The sequence below is a fragment of the Sturnus vulgaris genome, chromosome 2 (assembly GCF_052056855.1).
Source record: "Sturnus vulgaris isolate bStuVul1 chromosome 2, bStuVul1.hap1, whole genome shotgun sequence".
NCBI lineage: Eukaryota > Metazoa > Chordata > Aves > Passeriformes > Sturnidae > Sturnus > Sturnus vulgaris.
Genome location: NC_142244.1, coordinates 101848080 through 101867727, shown reverse-complemented (window position 1 = coordinate 101867727; position 19648 = coordinate 101848080). Strand labels below are relative to the sequence as shown.

At 38.5% G+C, this 19648-nt stretch overlaps 1 protein-coding gene across 9 annotated transcripts in view; it reads right to left on the bottom strand.

The window, feature by feature from the left end:
• Positions 1-19648, bottom strand: part of GLRA2 (glycine receptor alpha 2) — a 122255-nt gene that overhangs the window by 72179 nt on the left and 30428 nt on the right. For 7 of the 9 annotated variants that reach the window (XM_088160213.1, XM_014875890.2, XM_088160214.1 and 4 more), the window contains exons 4-7: positions 18478-18701; positions 5355-5437; positions 4213-4350; positions 1800-2014 (exon numbers count right to left, since the gene is read on the bottom strand). In XM_088160213.1, the coding sequence (XP_088016339.1) occupies positions 1800-2014; positions 4213-4350; positions 5355-5437; positions 18478-18701 (660 nt within the window). The remainder of the gene's footprint in view (positions 1-1799; positions 2015-4212; positions 4351-5354; positions 5438-18477; positions 18702-19648) is intronic. The other 2 variants (XM_088160216.1, XM_088160219.1) reach the window with 1 other exon arrangement.

The window sequence follows — 19648 nt, the reverse complement described above, 5'->3', positions numbered from 1 at the left end:
TGTACTGGGCTTTCTGGTGAGATACTGTCCTTAGTGCCTGCTTCCTGGCAAAGGAACAAAACAGAATAGAAGGCAGAGTATGGGCAGAGCACCACCATTCTCTGAGAGCTGATGAGATAAATGTACTTAATCCTGAGGCTGGAGAAGAACCTCTCTGATAACCAACATGTCACAGTCAACATATTTTGCATCTTCCCATTTCTTCCACTCAGCAAATACTTTTCTACTCAAACACAACAGAATGCAAAAGGGAAAACATTTCAGCTGGATCAAAGGCCTATGATGGAAATACCTTCTACAGCATTAACATTTTGGGCACACTAACACTGCAGAGCCTTTTGCCAGGGTTTGTTTGCCCAGTAGGAAATATGGGTAGGAATCTCCACCACAGTGATTGTATCATCTATATTTCTCAAGCCAGATAATTTATAAGAAAGTTGGAATATTTCACATGGATTTATGTTGTGCCATCTAGATGCAGTCTTCAGCGGCTCCAAACTTGCTATTTAAGGAGCCTGTATGCTTCTTGCCAAGATTATCTTTTTAGACATTCTTTACAAAATGTTCACTGGTATCAACTGAATTGTCTGAACAAATGTTTAATAGATTTTCAATTTGAAATTCTGAGTTAATATATGAGAGACTTTCAGTTTGCATGGAAAATTATGCTTATCTCCAAGAGAGTAAGTGAAGCTGAACTAAATGTTGTACTCACCAGATTTTTAAGTGATACTTTCTCATTGCTAACAAAGGAGTAACACAATCTGTGCACTTTTTGGAGTTGCCCTGTATTTTTGAAGTTGCCCTCCACTTGAACAACTGGCATATTTGGAATAAAACAAAATGTGATACTGAGGGTGAAGCACCACAATATACAGACTGCTTTCTTGGAATGGATCATGATCTAGACAAATACCCAAAATTTGTGCTTTTCATTGATACTGTGATCCCAGTCCTTTTGATGCTGGACTGCTGGAAAAGGACTCTTCAGGGAGTGTATCTCATAACTCCTTAAGACTACTGCAAACTTACCTACCTCTGAGCTCCCTTCCAGAAAATTGTATAGAACCTGAGCTTACACATTAAATTCTGCTGGGAATGCTGTTATCAGAAGCATTTGGGCTGTGCCTATGCTGAAAAGAGCTGTCAGCCTGACTAAACAGAGAATCTAGTCTGTAATCTGTAAATTCATCTACAGTATCTGGCCAGGGTTAAAAAGACCACAAAATTTGAATGAGAGGATATTTTTGTGTATAGATAAGATGACACTTGAATGAGTGGAATATGGACAAATTCTGCTGTGAAACAAAGACATCAGCAGTTCCACACTAAAAAAGTCCTCCAAAGAAATTACTTAGTTGTATATATGTTACATACATGTATTTTATATATACATTTTTGGGGCTTATATTTATATATTCATTGGACTAAGTGCCACATCTAGTAACATCAAGATATGAGTCCAACAGTCCAGCATTTTTAAAGTCCCCCGTCTGAGAGAAATCCAGTAAGACATTTAAATACCTCAGAAAAATCTGATTTCTAAACATCCAAAAATAAGAGTCAAGACTAGTAGAAATTCATTAAAAATTCATACTGCTGCACCGTTCAGCCACCAAAACAGCAGAAACATTCCTTAATCCAAATGCAAGAGCACTGCAAATTTATCCTCACACTGTTACCACCTTCTCACGTATCCTTATCAGATGCATATTTACACAGACCTTTCTGAAATTTAGAACAGTAGCACAAACATTTCTTATTAAGAATAAATTCGTGGTACAAAATTATTTCCTTACTTTCGGGAGGGAAGCTCTCGATCCTGAGCTTTGCGTGGTCATTGTCAAAACTGTAGTGATACCCAGTGCAACTCTGGCTGGAGCAGCATCCATGTTGATCCAGAAAGAAACCCAGGATAAAATGACAATCAGCAGGCTAGGAATGTACATCTGGATTAAATAGTATCCCATCTGACGCTCCAAATGAAACTTGACTTCAATGCATGTAAACTTTCCTAGAACATGAAATTACTTTCATAAATGCTTTTTGCACATTTTTATCTTGTTTTCTGAACATCAGTTAGATATGTGGCCTGCTTCCTAACCTAATACTGTAAGCACATCCTGATACAAAAACACTAGTCAGCCACTCTGCATACTAGCTCGGGGGAAGCATGGGACCACTTGAAGTATACTGTGCCCACTTCTTCATATTAACTGAGAAAATGAGTATTAGCACAATTGTTTCGCCTCCAGAAAATATAACGTTTCTTTTCTCAAAATTCAATGAGCTTTTACTTTAGTCAAATATAATGTTAGGTACTAAAAGAGGACAGCATTTTGGTCTTTTAGAAGCATGAGATTAAGCAATCATGTTTGAAACAGACAAATTGTAAATTACTACTCTTACAGTCTAGGGTAGATCTCATTCCTTCTCATTCTGCTAATGTAATTTTTCTCTGTCTGTGGATTATGTCTCACAGAATCAACTCAAAGTCTACTTTGAATTTTGCTAAAAGTCTGACTCCAGGAGTCCTAAACCAATCTCTTGTGAGAGGTGAGTGATTGATAGCTGCTGTACAGCAGCCCTGGAGGACAGAGGTTTTGGACTGCCTGACAGTGGAACTTGTGCAGCTGGAGATGCAGAGTCCTGAGCTGCAACAACTCCTCAGCTACAAATGCAATCACTCTGTGCTGCTCTCAGAATTACTCTGGGTTAGGCCCTGTGAGGGCTCTCACTCCAGACAGACTACAGGAAATCCTCTCATTCCTGAGGTGTCATGCTAATGGTTTTTGTTGGTTGAAAAATGAACAAATATGCATTTTCCCTCATTCACTCTTTCAGGGGAAATTAGATTGTTTTCTCCTTTTTGTGATGTCCCTATATTTTTCTGGTGGTCTACAATGCTGAATGGTGGGTGTGAGTTAGCACAAAGGGGAGTGCAGAGGCCGTTTGACAAAGAAAGGAGTGGAGACTGAATGCTCTCCTCTGACAGCCCAGAAGTTCTAAAATGAGTGAGCTGTGACTTGAAAGGCAGATCTGAGAGCCGGGCAGAGGCTGCTCCTGACCAGTGTGCCCACACAGAAGGGGACTGGGAAGGGGTGTGGCAGCACCTGTGGCAGCAATGGCACGAGTAGCACCATCTGTCAGGGGCTCTCCAGACTTTTGTGGCACAGCCTGGACAGTGAGTTTAGGAGAAGGCTGAGTAATAACTTTTATCTACATTTCAATTTCACACCAACTCTGAAGCAGCAAACTACAGAGAAGACAGTAGTGGGGATGCCAATCACAAAGTTTTCCTTCCTTGGTATTTTAGGCTCCAAAATGAGAGGTTGCATTTATAAAAATTAAAGTCAACAATTTTCATAAGAAATAAATGTGACATTATTTTTGGCAGAGGCAGAACCTCTCACACTATATTATTTCATAGAGTGAAACAAATGTATTTGATGCAACCAGATCAGTTCTTATGCTGAAATGATGAAAATGCTATTTTAGATGAGAGGGATTATATTTAATCCCAGAAAGCACCCTGAAAACTGTTCTCTAAATGTTGTCCCCATTAAATAAACTCCAAGCAGCTAAATCAAAATTTTAACAGAGTTTCCTCTTCTCTGTTAAGCTAAAGCTAGAAAACACAGCATTACAAGCTCCGAAAAAGCAAATGAAATAAAAACAACTTCAGAGTATGAAACAATTTTCCAACATTCCATGTCTGTACAGTATTCAAATCAGCAATGAAAGCATTGTATTTTTACATGCTACATCTCATAAATTAGACTACACATAAAAGCTGGTGAAAAATTAATATTTTTCTTCATTGGCAATTTGATATGCTGGAGAAATAAACTAGGTTCAGAAAAATAAGTACTTTAAAAGTGATGAATCAATATTTAATGAAAGAGTTAGTTTGTTAAAATGTTTCATTCTAAGGTTATAAAAAATTAGATTTTTTTTAATAAGTCTTTTTTTAATATGTTAAATACATCAACAATTTTAAGGACATTAGAATAATGAAATTAAAGGAAAATTTGAAATTAAATATTTCAAAAAATAAAAGAAAGAAAATTTATTTCTATTCAGATTTTAAAATAAGTGAAACTGAATCAAAATTTGATTTATATTGTTTTTAGTTCACCCATATTTTTCCATTACAAATTGACAATAGATACAATTGAAATAATTTATAGAAAAGAATAGAATAATGCTCACCAGTGTTGTAATGTTTTGTGCAATAACCAAGTTCTTTATCTTCTTTTAAAATAAACTGTGGCAAGGTTAAACCCTCTGCGACTTGCACAGGTCCATCACTTAGCCACTCAAATATCAGATCATTCATGGTGTAACCAACTGCAATAAAGGAATCAGAGTTCATTACATAGCAACTGAACAGAAAAGAGCAAATGTTCTTATGTCTGTGAAGCTTGGTTTTTTATTGCAATATGGGTTATCTCAGTTACATTTTCAAACTGTTCGATTAACAACAGCGTGATTCCTCTTAGTTGTCGTTGCTATAACTACACCATTAGCTATTAAAAGCAAGAAGTAAACACTGTTATATTCTGAAGCACTGCCCTGGTTTGTCACCGAAAACTGATTTTGCTGGCCCAAATCAGTCTAAGATTGTCTGGGAACAAAGGCAGGTGGCAGCCAACAGCTAAATCCTTTCTCCCCTAAATAAAATTAAAAAAAAAAAAACAAAACAAAACAAAAAAACAAAACAAAAAAAAAAAAAAAAAAACAAAAAAAAAAACCAAACAAAAAAAAACCGCATGGATTGGCACCTACTGAATATTGGGAACGACCACTGGCACCTGCCACAGCCTGAGGCACCCCTGGGTTTGCCTGATGGTTACCTGGGCAGGCTGAGGCAGTGCTGTGGAGTGTGCTGGCAGCACACAGCATGGACGGGGTGTGCTGGTTCCCCACTCCATGCCCCGCCTGTGTTTAGCTCACCAGCTCAGGTGTCACTTATAGGACCTCTGCTTCATCAGGTATTTCACTTCCATTTTCCAGAAGTGAACCTTACTCAATCAGACATAGCAAATCCCTGGCTTTGTAATAACTGTTCTCACATTCCTGAGATTAAGTAATTTCTCCCACAAAGAGGTGCTGTATTTACCCATGGAAGTGATGCAAGTCTGATGAGTAAGGTGATGGAGGAGGGAGAAAGATAAGGGAACAGGAACAGCACAGATACAGGCAAGCCTCACGTTATGGTGATAAAAATAATTCCCTTACAAAACAGGAATACTGCGTCTCACCACACAAATGTGATAATGTAAATACAATCTAATCACTGAATGTTAGGGTAGAAACTTGTTATTTGAGAGATAAAGCAATTGGGCACTCACAGCTCTCTAGCTGCATTGTGCATGTCTGTACATCCATAGGAAAATTCTTCAGGTCCATGGGACAGGACAAGGTTAAAGTAAGCCTAAAATTAGAGGGGAAAAAAAATATGTTAGACATGTACAGGTTTCATCTAAAGCCCCATACTTAGAGTTCAAAGGATCAAGACCAAATCTTAACACCCTGTAGGCTGGGCTCATGTCCCCTTTGAGCTGCAAAGCACGTGAGAGCTGTGGAGACAAAATGTGTGAGCACAGTGGGCACTCGCAGCCTGCCCTGGCTGAGCAGAGCACAGGCATCAGGTTAGCGAGACATGCTCTCCACTAATGCACCCGCCAATGTTTTATGCACAACACTGAACCAAGTAATCCAAAAGCTGAAACGCCTGGTCATGGGATATATGGTTTTATTTTGGAAAAGAAAAAAAAAAAGAAAACAACAATCATGGGGGTTTTTAACAGAGTGCTTTTGTTCTGTTGGAACAATGAGTCCCATTTCCAAACCTTCATTCTTACTGCATAGCTACTAAAAGAAGGAAAAAAAAAACCATTATACAGTAAAAGAGTCACATTGCATTAAAGGAGTACACATAGAAGAAAGTAAGCCTAAAGGAACATAATCATACAAAATATATTTCTCTTTTAATTTTTCAGTTGTTATTGTCCCAGATAAAGCATAACTTTACTTAAATAGGAATACTTTTAATGTTTCTTTCTTCCTTTTTCTTTTTAGTTGATTTAAACTTTTAACATTTGACTGAAATCTATTTCAAGACTGTCTCTTCTGTTTTATTTTTTTTTTTTTTGCATGAGAAGAAACCAATTTTAGCTAACCAAGATATTGGGATGGCCTAATTACAAACAACTAGCTTTGATAAACAGTATAAATATTAGGATTTTGTTTCAAATAATATTTTAAAAGTACATTTTTATTTTTGATTACATTCAGCACAAAACGCTGAAACATTAACACAGTATAATGACAGTAATTTTTTTAGTTATGTCAGTGAACCCACAGGTCAGCTGTTTAAAAGTATAATCTTGAAACTGTGTTGTCCCATAAATCTATGTGATTTCTACAGAGAAACACTTGGCTAAATTCTGTCTCCCACCATGATTTTGTGGTTCTTACCACATACAACTGATTCAAGGTCTTTCAGTCTAGTTCTTCACCATGTGGGGGCTTCTAGCCATAAAATCACTGTGACAAAAAGATGATATTTAGGTAACTGAGATCAAAATTCTCTCACCCAGATCTAAGATCACATTCACTATCACTGCTGTTGCCTACATGTGGGCTACCTAGAAAAAGTTACACTATTTTCATCTTGACATAGTCTTCAGCAAATAAGATGATAGTATCAGGAAATTAGAGATCATTTTTATGTGGCAGTGAAATGAAGCAAAGTCCCCAGTACTCTTCTCAACATCACTATAGGAAGTAAATTCATTTTTAACCTTTGGACCAAATAACAGAAATATTAAAAAAAATAAAATTGTTATCTAGAGAAAAAGTTTATCTAGTAGACATATAAGTGTCATTGAAAATCTGTTATTTCCTCATTTAAATATCTTAAGTCCTTACAAATGTTAACTAGTCTCATTTTTACTAGGTAATTTCCTGATTAAAGATTGAGCTAATTAAGTTGCTAATCCCAGCATTAACAGTGCCTCTGCCTCTTTCCTGCAACATTGCTATGTCAAACTCCCTTCCTTTCAGTCATTTTCTAAATATGGCTTCGATGTTTTAAGTTCCTTTCAAACATGCCTTTATGCAAATGCAGCCCTTGTAAATATGTCATTTGTTTGCATTCATTGAAGTAGGTGTGGGCTATTCACCCCCTGGATTTTACTGACTGTCATGTGTGGACTGCACACTGACTTTGTTTCCTTTCTCCTTCATCCCTTTCTACACCCCAAAAATGCAAGTAATCTGGGGCTTTGACTAATACGTGGTCAGGAAGGTCCCTTGTTATTTTAATATTAAATTTATGAGAAAGCAAATACACCCAGTTGCAGCTTTCAAGAGTCACAAGGAAAAAAATAATCTATCTCCATTGATATAAGGTAGATATATCAATTTTTTTTCTCTGAAGGTGAGATGAGAAAATTATGTAGGCTCATTTTGTAGGTGCACACAAAGCCTAATGTCCTACTTTCTCTTCCTAATCATTGTTGTCTTTCAGAAAGACTTAATTATTCTCTTATCACTCTGAAAATTGAAAAATAATTTCTATTCACAGTTGATGAGACTAGCTTAAGACATCATGTTTTAATTCATGTTTCACATCATAGTTAGTTATAGTTTTATTTCTACCTGTTATTCACCTCAGCAGCAATTCAGAATTAGCATCTTTACCTCTAATCCCTTTTACCAGCAATAATGTGAGTGTTGAAACAAGTGGTTAAAGCCTTGTATCATCCACAGATCCACTGATTTTCAACAAGTTTACCACATACTAAATGTTCAGCAGCTGGGATTTAAAATAGATCCGCTGAAGTCCATGGTGGTGGGTCAATTTATAGCAGCTGACTTCTTTTCAGTAAAACTATCAGCCTGCAAATGTTTCCAAACCCACATGCCATGTCACTACCTATATATCTACGTTAATAAGGACAGAGGGTCATAAATGGAAAATGTTAGTAGATATAGCTAACCACATTGCTGATAATAACAGTGTCATTGGCAGAAAATATTTCAGCAAAATGAATGTCTCACACTTGGCAAATTTAAGAAGGGCCCCTGGAGGTTTGGAGCAAAGAGCAAATTTAATGGCGAATTACACTGATGAATACTTTAATCGTTAATAAAACAGAACAAACTGCTAGAGAACAATTATTTTATTTTCCAGGCATCCCGCCACCAAGGCATTTGAGATGCATAAACAACAGATTGGTGGTGGAGAACCATAAAACACTGATGGAAAGTGCTTCATGAACCATCTGTAAAACTGAAGTGAGAAGAAGCTGACCAGGCACTTGATTTTGCCATCCATTAGCTGAGCACCCTCCACCCCAGGCCAGCCAGACCCAGGAGGCACAGCTGGCTCACAGAAAGCTCTGGGGCTGAGCACGTTGTGTTTTCCAGCTGAGCAGAGAGGGCTCAGGAGGGAGCAGGAGAGAGTCACATCTCCAGTGCCTCAGCACACCAGGCAAAGTGCCAGGCACTGCAAGCTGCCTCAGAGAAGAGGCAAAGCTGCTCTCTTCTTTCCCTCCCTGCTCCCTCACCTACCCCACAGCCAAGGAAGAATCAAACCCTGGAATAATGCAAATAAAGAGTATGAACTGAACAAAATACAGAATCAGAGCCAGAAAACAAAGAATGAACAATTAGCTGCCACGGTGACAAAAATAATAAATAACTAAATAAATGGTGTCACTGAGCAGCACTGTAGCACAGACAGAGCTATAATCCAAGTACTCCAGGGCAGCATTCTCTGTATTGTGTTTTGGACCCTCTTCCTGATACCTTAAATGCCTTCACAGTGCAGCAGGCACTGCTGGGATTTCTTTACTCAGCATTTCAAACTCCCCTCTTTCATCCCCTGGTTTCACTATAAAGTGCTGAGGTAAGTCTTGGCTTGTGGGCCTGTCTCTCTTCCCAGCTCCACTCAAAATATTTAATTTCTGGTCACCCTAGGGACCCACTTAAGGCATCACTCAGAGCCTGCCTTCCCCGATTTCTGCAGGCAGGAAGGCAAGGTCCTCCAGGCTGTGGCTTCTGTTACAGAAGTCAGAAGAAGGCATCTCATGGCAAACAATAAATAGCCTGACTGCTTAATCAGAAACCGTCATGCTGGTTATTTTTCACACCTGAAGATGTTTTGCAATGTCAGTGTTTTCTCCTGGTGTGAGCAGCCATGGCCCCAGATGGGCCAGCAGCAGAACTCAGCACAGGCACTGCTGCTGACCTGATCCCAGCTGCTGCATCCAGCCATCATCCTCCAAGGAAAAGGCAGTGGAGGGGTGGCACACACGTGCAGCCAAGGGGGCTCAGAGGTATTTATGTGCAGTGCAGCCAAGTCCTGGGCTCAGTACTGGGGCTGAGGTACCGTGTGTCCTGGTCATCCTTTGACCACTCCTGCTTTTATCCTGTTCTTTCTCCAGCCCAGAAACATTTTCCCCATATCCTCCTATGCCTGCCCATCTATCCTACAGCTCTCAGGGACACCTACATGACACAGAACCCAGACATTTTCCTTTGCCTCCTGGTCTATCCTCACACCCTTTCCCCCTCTTTCTCTTGTTTACCAATTCCTGTCAAATTCCACTCCCACCTGCTTCAGGGTATTGAGTCTTGAGGCCAGCCTGTCTTTGACAACTAACCCCCAAAGCAGCACCATCAGCAGAGGGTAAGGATCTCAAATTTAAGAAAAAAAGGTCAATAAAATGTTCGTAAATAGATTATTCTCAAGATGAGTTCCAATCTCATTCTTTCACTTGAATGTTTTCAATGCTGGGGCTCCCAACCATCACACCACTTCTCTGATAATCTCACAATGCAACAAAAACAACTTCAGAGTACTACACAGTGCTTGTGAGTGGCCTGCCACACAAATCTGAAGTAATGAACTTCTAGTATTGTGTTAAACACTTAGGGAATTGTGTTTACACATTACATAATCCAGGGATTTTTTTTTTAATGAATTTAAGAGAATATGTAATTTTAATTGAGATTTGACATATTGCCTTGTCTGCAGCAACCACTGAAGGTATTCTAATCCACTCCTTTACAAGCAGCTATTGCTCCTTAACATTATGTGTTGCAAGACACCCAAAACTTCACTTGATCTCAGTGACATCTTATCCCAGAGGAGGACAGTGGTTCCACAAGAGAAAGGCCCTGGGGATATGTGGTATATCATGACAGGGGAGTATTTTTTTTCATTAGTTATTCTGCAAGAAAGGTTGGCTGTGAGCAGGCTACAGAACAACAACCTCCTCACGGTTTTTTGTAATGATAAATAACTAGGATCAGTCCTGTTATGTATAGAAATACTGCTGGGAATTTTAAAAGTCCTGTAGATAAGGGTACAAATCCCTTCCGTCTGCAAAAAAACCCCATGATTATCTCCTCACTAGCATGAACAGCAACAAATGCCTCACCATGAGTAGGCATCATGTTAAAAATAACATTTTGTTTCTATTCTTATCCCTTCATTCTTTCACACTACGCCCATCTGCACCTCAGCTGCTGGGACAAGAGATTTCACAATCTAGGATTTTATGCTGCAAATACCAGAACATAAATAGCACATGCATGATCACTGGTAGCATTGGCTATGTGCCATTTTTATCAAGAGACTAATACCTGTGCAAACCCCTCAATGTTGGATTTAGTGAGACAAGTGGGATTTCTTTTTTCCAGCATTGTTAAATCTAAAGATGCTATTGTAAATTGCAAGGTTTCTAGTATTTTTCTTAAAGCTCCAAGCTGACAATAAAGATATTTTAGTGGTACATTTTTTCTTTGAAAAATTAAACTCCTGATCCTTATAGCTGCTGAAATAACATTAAAATATTACCTAAGCACAAGCAGACAAAGTTCCCTATTAAACTGGCAGGGGAGATGAAGTTGCACAGCAACCATGACAGCATCGCATGACACAGGAGCAAATGCCATTCAGGATAGTGACACTGAAAAAGGGAGGAGAATCTAAAATCTCTTTATATTCCTCCCAGCCCCCTCTCTTGTGTGCCTGAAAGAAGGGCACACACACTGATCACTTACCAGAAGGCAAAAAAACCCCAAAACAACCCAGTGGCATTCTTCTTTTAAATGTCTTTTCATTTTGTAATCCATCTCATTATTTTTCAGGGACTTGACTCATCATTTTGAATGTCAATTCTGGTAATTCTCACAGTTTACAGGCTTTGTCCTGTTAAATGGGACAGCCAAACTGACTGGTTTTTTCCTTATTTTTAGGAGTCCTGGAATTCCTCTCTAATATTTGTCATGTTCTGCAGCTTCATTTCTGCCAGGTGGGAGTGGGCTAAAGTTGAGCTTAGAGGAGATGTGGAACCCTCTCTGCTGTGGCAAAATGTGAGTTATAGTCTGGAGTTTCACATACTGCTGTTTCTGAGCATGTTCTCACTCCCTCCAGTGCTTTGCTTTGCTTCATGTACTGCTTAACAACACAGGAGCTGGCACAGAGCGGGGTGCTGGATTTCTCATTTCAGACATCCCACTTCTCATTGTAATGCAATCACTGTCTGCAGATATACAATGCCAGCACATGAGCTGCCAGCAAATGATTTTCCAATTATTGCTCAAACAAATTTTTAAAAATAAATTCTAGTGTGATTGTATGTAGCAGTTAAAGTCTGTAAGCATCTGTTTCCTTTACATGAGGAAGAGTATTTCACCTTTTCTTTTTTTCTCTGTCATTTTCTATCTTAGTTTTCCTGCAGTATGTTTGGTATGGTGTTGCTTTTCTCCTGGCATGATGACATCTCTGTTCTAAGCCATATATTTCAATCCAATTGGCAAAAGACCTTTATCTCTGGGACCATGTTCTAGGAAAACATGCTTTTTGTACCATTTAGGAAGGGTTCCTTCACCTACATCATTTTACACCTAACCTTTAACTGCTCCAGTGTGAGTTCAATGGTTAAATGAAGTGATTGATCACCAGCAGTTGAGGACAGGCATTGCCACTAGCCATAAGGAGGGTGGGACACAGACAAGTATTGGCTGTGCAATCATCCCTTTGGCACAGATATCCAGAAGTAGCCACCTGCCAGTATTTTTGATCCTGCCAGCCAAGATCAACTTCATGTGTACAAATTGGTCTCCAGCAGCATTTCTCACTTTTTTACTCAGAACAAAATCTTCCTTTTTAATTGAGACACAGGAATATAGGGCTATAGAAGTGACATTTCATGCCATCAAATTTGATCATCTGCTATCACCCAGAGTCACATTCAAAAATGATCAAAGCTCATTTCATGGTATTGAGTGTGTGTCCCCATTTCTGTTGGAATATTGTTGCAGGAATTCAAGGTGTATACGGCTGTATACTTTGTAACTTCCTCTATGAGCTTACTTATGACCAGTTCAAAGCCATTTGTTCTCCTGGCAGCATTGTCCTTCAGTCTAAGCAGCTCCCCTCTCTTACACTCATTTACCTCCAGTGCTCTCCTGCCTCACCTGGGGACGTGCATGGCATTAGAGGAAGAAGTGAGGCAGTACATGCTCAGATATAATGCCCCATATCCCTGCTTTACTTTAAATGCCTTATGAAGTGAAAAGCAACTAATTTTGTGTCATTAAAATGTAAATTATTCTTTTCTTAAGCAGTGTAATCAATGGGGTTTTCACAATAGCTATGTTAGCTGCATAACAAAGTACCCACATTAGGCTTTGTTATTTATTTAGTAGATTTTATTATTTGTTATGCAAAGGAAGTACTTTAGATACAACAGGAAAGTAAGGGTATTGGAAACCTGGGGCTAGATCCTCAGGCTGAATTTGTAGATTGGGAGGGAATGAGAAAGAAGGGAATGGGTGATGCAGCTAAGAGAGTATTTGGAAACAACTCCGAAGGATGAGAAGAATCTCAGATCTGAAGGAAGGGGCGGGAGTGGGGCTGGAAGGAGAGGCAGGAGTAAGAGCAAAAAGGAAAGAGAAAGGAAGGGTGAAAAACAGAGCTAATGATAATCCAAGGACATTGGGTTCAGCCATAATGAGAATGGCTGCTTGTCCCACAAAAGGCTGCAATTTTTTAGTTTCTGAAACCATTGTTATTAATATAATCATGCTTATGGGAAGAAAAATTTGTCAGATTCACAGGATTCACATAGCATACAGCCCTAATTTGGGAAGTGTCTGTGTCCCAGTAACATTGTGCAGCACAATGAAGTTTAGTGATTGTAGCTCTATAAGGCCTGAGCCCACAGTACATACTAGCTGTCAAACACCAAAATGTTTTAGTTGTTCTCTATTTCAGTTAGCATTTCCATTGACTATTCTTCAATGTTTTGGTCTGGTTTAAATGTAGAAAAATTACTTTGAGGTATATGAAGACATTTTATGCTTTTGGAAAGTCAGGGCAGTTAGAATAGAGTACTGTACTGTTTTGCCAATGCAAGAATGAAATAATCTTCAATGAAAATGTCCCTGTGAATACTGACATTCACTTCAAAGGAAAAATCACCACCTTGTCAATAGCAGTGTTATTCTGATAGGACCTGAGGTAACAGAGATATTTGTGTGAGGTGGGAGTTTAATAAGCAAACAGACATGTCAATCATGATAAATGTCTCCATGATCCCACCTCTGTCAGTCTGTCACATGGAAAAACAATGCTGCTAGTAAAGTCCAAATCCTCTTAAATCCCAACACTAGATTGTAAAATAAAATCGAAGTCATCAAATTAAAGCACAGAATGCACATAAAATTTTCTACCACTCTGCTAGTAAAGACTGTGCTGGGACAAGGATGATTTACACATAGTAGGTATAAATGGATCCCTAATATCAATTAGCTGATAAAGTCTGTACCCTAAAATTGTTTTGGAAAACCTACATCTGACTTCACTGTAACATGGAAACATATTGTAAAATAGCCATGTAAAAAGAATCCAAGACTGTATCTTATTTAAAAGCAATATATTTTAGCAGGATAATGAACTTTTTGCCATGAGCATCTGTTGCAGAGGGACCAGCAGTGCTACCTATGTATTTCCTTAATCTGCTTTTCTTTCCCATAAGGCACAGAACACGAGGACAGAGGAGACTACAAAACACAGAAGTTTCTCTCAGAAAAGCTGGATTATAAAAGTGCTGTGGATTACTTCTGATGATTTATGTGATGGACATGGCAGACATAACTCCTGATCTAACACCAAGTGGTGTGGGGTTGTGGGGGTGCAGGAGGGAGTTGGCTCAGTGCTCCGTCCCTCAGTGCTGTGGCCACACTTGGAAGAGTTGATTTTGGAAACTCCTGAGCAAGGCAGCTGGTGTGGGAGGCAGAGTTGCAAATAGATGAACTGTTCTCACAGATACTTCTCCTGGCTTGCATAAGCAGGTGAGGGAATTTGGGATGTACCAGCTCCCCCTGTAGCTACTTATTTTGGAATGGAGGGCTGGAAACCATTCCCAGAACAGCTACACAAACAGAGCCATCCAATAGCTTGAGCCTTCTCTGTTTCCTAGTGCCCTACAGCACAGAAGTGCTTTCTAGCAGACACTCTGCCCTCAGCCATAGTAACATTTACAATTAAAACTAGGTCGATAGTTGAAACCAGAAGGAACTAATTGTCTACATAACTAACAGTTCTGGCACTGGGAAGACAAAGAAAGACAGAAAAACAGATGTCTGAAAGATTTGAGGAAATTCTTCCTAGGTAACTAATTGCTATTTGAACATGAATAACAAAAATAGAGGAAGAAATGTAATTTGTGAATTTGCACAGATCTCCTCCCTAGAATTCCAAGTGTCTCTCTTGTCAAATTATGCAACACATTCTAAAAAATCTTCTCATATTTAAAATAAATGTAGTAATCTGCTTTGTAACTATTTCTGGCTAAATACACTGGCATTGCAATTCAGAGCAAAGCTCAACTGAGAGTGTTTTCTGGGCCAGAAAAAAAAATATATACATAAATGTATATATTTTTCAAATTTATTTACAATGCTTTTGCCTTCCTGACCAATATTTTCTAGATTCAGCGCTGTGGATCAATATTATGGTTGAATTATATCACCTTCTGAATTGATCGCATATGGCTGAGATGCACTGAAAATATTAAAAAGAGAAGGAGGCAATTAATGCAGGAAAAAAAAAAGCCACAAACCTTAAATAAAACTACTTTCTATCATTTTGCTAAAATAAGCTTTTAGGCAGATGCTAATATTCTGAGCTGGCTGGCAGCCTGAAATGAGGTTGTGGGAATCAGGTAGCACAAATGGGTGGCTCAGAGAGAATATAAAGGCTTCTATGAGTTTATTTAGCATTTTCCTGATGTCCCAGGTGTCCTCAGGGGGCCAGAGAAGACACGATCCCCGTCCCTGGAACATAAAGCCCGTGCAGTGGGGTGTGCAATGCAAAATGCAGTTGTCATACAGAATGTGAGTGCCTGGAACAGCATTCTTGTACCATCACACAGTGCTGTGATGCTTTCCAAGTGCAGAACCCCCTCCAAAATCCAATCCATGCAGAAATCAGTAGAGATTGGGAACAGATGAGTCACAAGTGTGACACTGTTTAGGTTATTATTGAACTCTTATTGTTTTTTCAGCATACAATATAAACACGAAGTAATTTATTCAACACTGCTATTACAAACATTTCGTGTTGACTGCTCTCTACAGAGTGCTTTAAAATAAAAGTTATAGCTATTTAACAGTTTTTCAATTGTTACGTATGAACGGAACTGAGACTGATCTTCACTAAAGTGAAGCTGCTTGTTGAATATAACTTTGCTGCAATTGCAGACTTCTCAAAATACATGTGTCTCTAAGAGCTGTTGCTACTTCTCCAGTGGCAATAGCATATATTTGCAGTATTAAGTAGTTCTGGGTTCCCTCCACAAGGCTCTAGTTTTCCCTGCAGCACCCAAGGGTATAGACCAGTTACCAGCAATAGAGCCTGAAGCTGAATACAGCATGCTATCTGAGATCAAAAAAGGTATCAAGGTAATCATCTGAGCATGAAGCAAACATATAAAAATGGGGTTGGATTCCTAAAGTTATGATTCAGAGGTGGGTACATCAACCATCAACAACTTTTTCTTTTCTGTAACAACTCCCAGGGAATTAAATATAGTTGTAGGAATCTGCAAGCATGAGCATAATGATTATTATAAGGCAAACTCTGATGGAAATCTACATTATGCCTCTTCTGTGCTGTGTTAGGCTTGTTTCTTTGATCAGCTATACAGGAGAAGGACCAAGAGCCTCATCCTTTCCACAGGGTGAGATAATTCCCTTAGCTAAGCACTGCCATGGAAGTGATACACGGCCCCGACCCTCACTCACTCTTTCATGGTGTTTCTGAGCACCCATATCCTACACCAAATGTCTCATTTCAGTAAAATATGGACCATGAACTGTTGTCCCAGGTGACTTTCCAAGTTCCATTCAGAAAGGGCAGGTTTGGCTTCCGAGAGCCTTTAACAGCCAGTTCAGTCTCCTCCATGGTGCATTTTCATGTTTTGCAGTATACAGGGAAGAGGGATACCACTGCTGTATAATACACATGCCTTGCTTCATTAATTACCAGGAGCACTTCTAAACTCAATTTATGCAAAGAACGGTTTGTATTTATGCCAGATTAATTTGATTTTGATAAATTTGGAAATATGACAAAACAGCCTATCTGCTACATCCCAGAGGGATTTGTGAAGTGCTTTAAACAGTTAAAGCACACTAAGTGATAAATATTAAATATCACAACCACAGGCAAGGTGCTATTGGTACAGTATTGAGCATTCACAATGTTCTGAAATCAATCACTAAAATATTGTTGCTTGTTTCTGCATAGCACAACTACAAGCAGCTGACATAGAAGTATCTAGCCCAATATCTAGAGAGTAAAGACAAGTATTTCTGATTGCTTCTGATTTCAAGTTTCCATACTCTAGAAAGTTTTCTCCACTGTAAAGTATTACAAAGTTATTTGCCATGTTCGATGTGCCGGGTTACTCTGTTACTGTTGTGTGATACAATGAGAAGCCATGAGCTTTGCTTAGCGCTCCCTTGGAATTCTGCTTACTCTGCTTCAAATTAATTTGCATTTAGGTGTGGGAATTTTACCAACGTGATATGGCAGCTCAAAATATCACTTTTGCCGCATGAGCAAATGTCAGGAAAACTGTCCATCTGCATTCAGAACACACCCAACTGCACTGTCTCCTCCAATGAGATGGTGTCTGATGTCATTCAAACAAACAGATGCATTCATTTCTTTCTCAGGGTGAAACAGGAAATATTTGTAAGTGAAAGCATATTTATCACCCTGCTAGTGCTGGTATCATCCTTGTATCCTATTATTTTTTCTCAAACTCTTCAGGCAGAGCAATTTGAAACCCTGCTCAGTAACCTTGCTTCATCTCTCTAAATATTACTTATGAAGTAATTTCCACAAGAATTATGTAAGTGAATGAAGTTCCATGTTAATATTTATTCTTATTTAACATCCTAAAAACACAGCTATCCTGAGCCTGGATCAATAGTAATTCCTTAATGAAAGTACAGTCAAAACCACAATACCCCATCAGAAATAACTGCCTTCTGAGCTAATCTGCTTTACGGATGAACAAATTCACTAAACAATCTGTTAAACAAATACTATCATGTTTACTTTCCATAATGCAAGAAAGGCAAAAGCCAAGAAGCATTTCCAGAAAGAAAACAAACTTCAGGAATTACTTCATTTTAAACAATCCTAAGAGCAATAATAGAGTGTTTTGCATCTCTGGCTACCTCTATTAAGCAATTAATGGGTCACAGTAAGCTGAATGTCAAATGAATACTGTAGGTTGTTTGCTGCTATGCCTGTGGAATGCAATTTTGTTTTTCTGCTTATGTCCCATTTCATCAGGTCATATCAAATCATATTTTGTCAGTGTTTATTAATTCAGCTAAATCTAGTCACATGACACACTTCAGTGCACTTAGTATCAAAAACAAATGCTTTCTATAGTTCCAGGTGATTTTTTTAAATGTGACTAGATACATCCAATTAGCCAGTGACTTGCATGTCAAATTTACTGCAGTTCAAGCATGTTTTTACTTACAGTGTTGAGCAGTCATTTAAATTAATATTCCCCTTTACTTTTAAATTGCAACCCACAGACTACTGAAGATATTATTTCCTCTTTGCAAGAGGAGTGACTCGAGCTAATGCTAATGGGAATTACTGAGGCATACCATTAAAGTTCTAGACAGCCTTAAGTTTTCAACAAGACCAAGAAGTACTGCTGTGCCACTTAGAGACTGTTTTGCAAAAAGTAAAATGTTAGCAAAGAAGCATAGGCAAGTTTTCCTTCTACCCTGCTATTATTAAGTCTTGTTTTGGTCGCACACATAGGACAATAAAAAATTAAACATCTACATTGCATCCAGAAAAACAGGGAGGGAAACAAAAGGAAGAAGAGAAAAAAAGAAAATTAACTGGTTTACCTGATACTGTACAACACCTTCCCAGTTTTAGAAATCCTCAGCAACTTGTTGTCTGTTGTGACATCATGGAAATTTGCTCCTTTCTCATTGGCAAAGAATAAATCTGGCTTCCAAATAGAATCCAACATAGAGGGATCCAAATCCAGGGAATCATCAGGATATTCGCTGTAAGCCAGACGTGAGTCATTCCACTGCTGTCTCAAAAAAATGTTCACTCTGTAGTCCTACAGAAATGTCATGTAAAAAGGTTACTAAGCCACCAAAACTGGAAGCCCACTTTAGCTTGCTTTATGTTCTTAGACTTACTGCAGTACCAGCATTACAGCAAACGCTTGTGTTATCCTTTGAACATCAGAGTTGTCATTTGAAAATTAAGTTGTCAAAATGCTGCATTGAACCGAACAAATACAACTGGTACATTCTCCAAATCAAAATTCCTTCAGTGACAAGAAAGATATTAACTGCAATCTCCACAATTAAATGCAACCCTCTTTCAAATGTTGTGGATTGCCTAAGAGGTATTTGGGAATTCAAAAAGCATTGCAGCTAAATATATACAATTTCATCAAAGATTCTATAAAATTACCAATTTAAATAAATTCCAATTCCAATATGTATGTCATTTATGTCTAATGTACTCATGAATAGTTTTTAATAGTTTTAATAGTTTTAATTCCAGTGAAGCCAAAATTGTATAGAAGAAATTAAAGCACCACTTCTTATTTACTACTTGTTTCCTTTTCCTATTTACTGTATATTTCTGTGTATGTTCCTTCATTTACTCCTCCCTGTCTGTTTCCCATTAAACTGGCCTGATTGTATTCTTCTGCTTGGTGGTCTGCTAGTCACAACTGGGAAAGGCAGCAATTACACAGAGGGTCATTTAGAACCAACATTAACACTGTGTCAAAAACTGGTTATTAAAGGGGAGCGAAAAGAGCTTTCAGGTTCTAAACTCCCTGCAGGGAATGGAAAGAAGCAAATGTTTACTCTCCTTATCCCACGTTTCCAAAGTCAGCAAATAAGATCTTCACCTCCCTGAAATTATTACTTTTAATTTGTCTGTGAACATTCTCTTAGAAATACCATCTACTCTTCCTCTAAAATAAAACTATTTAATAATATTTCTATTGATTATATTATCTGAAGGGATGCTTTATCAAATTATTCT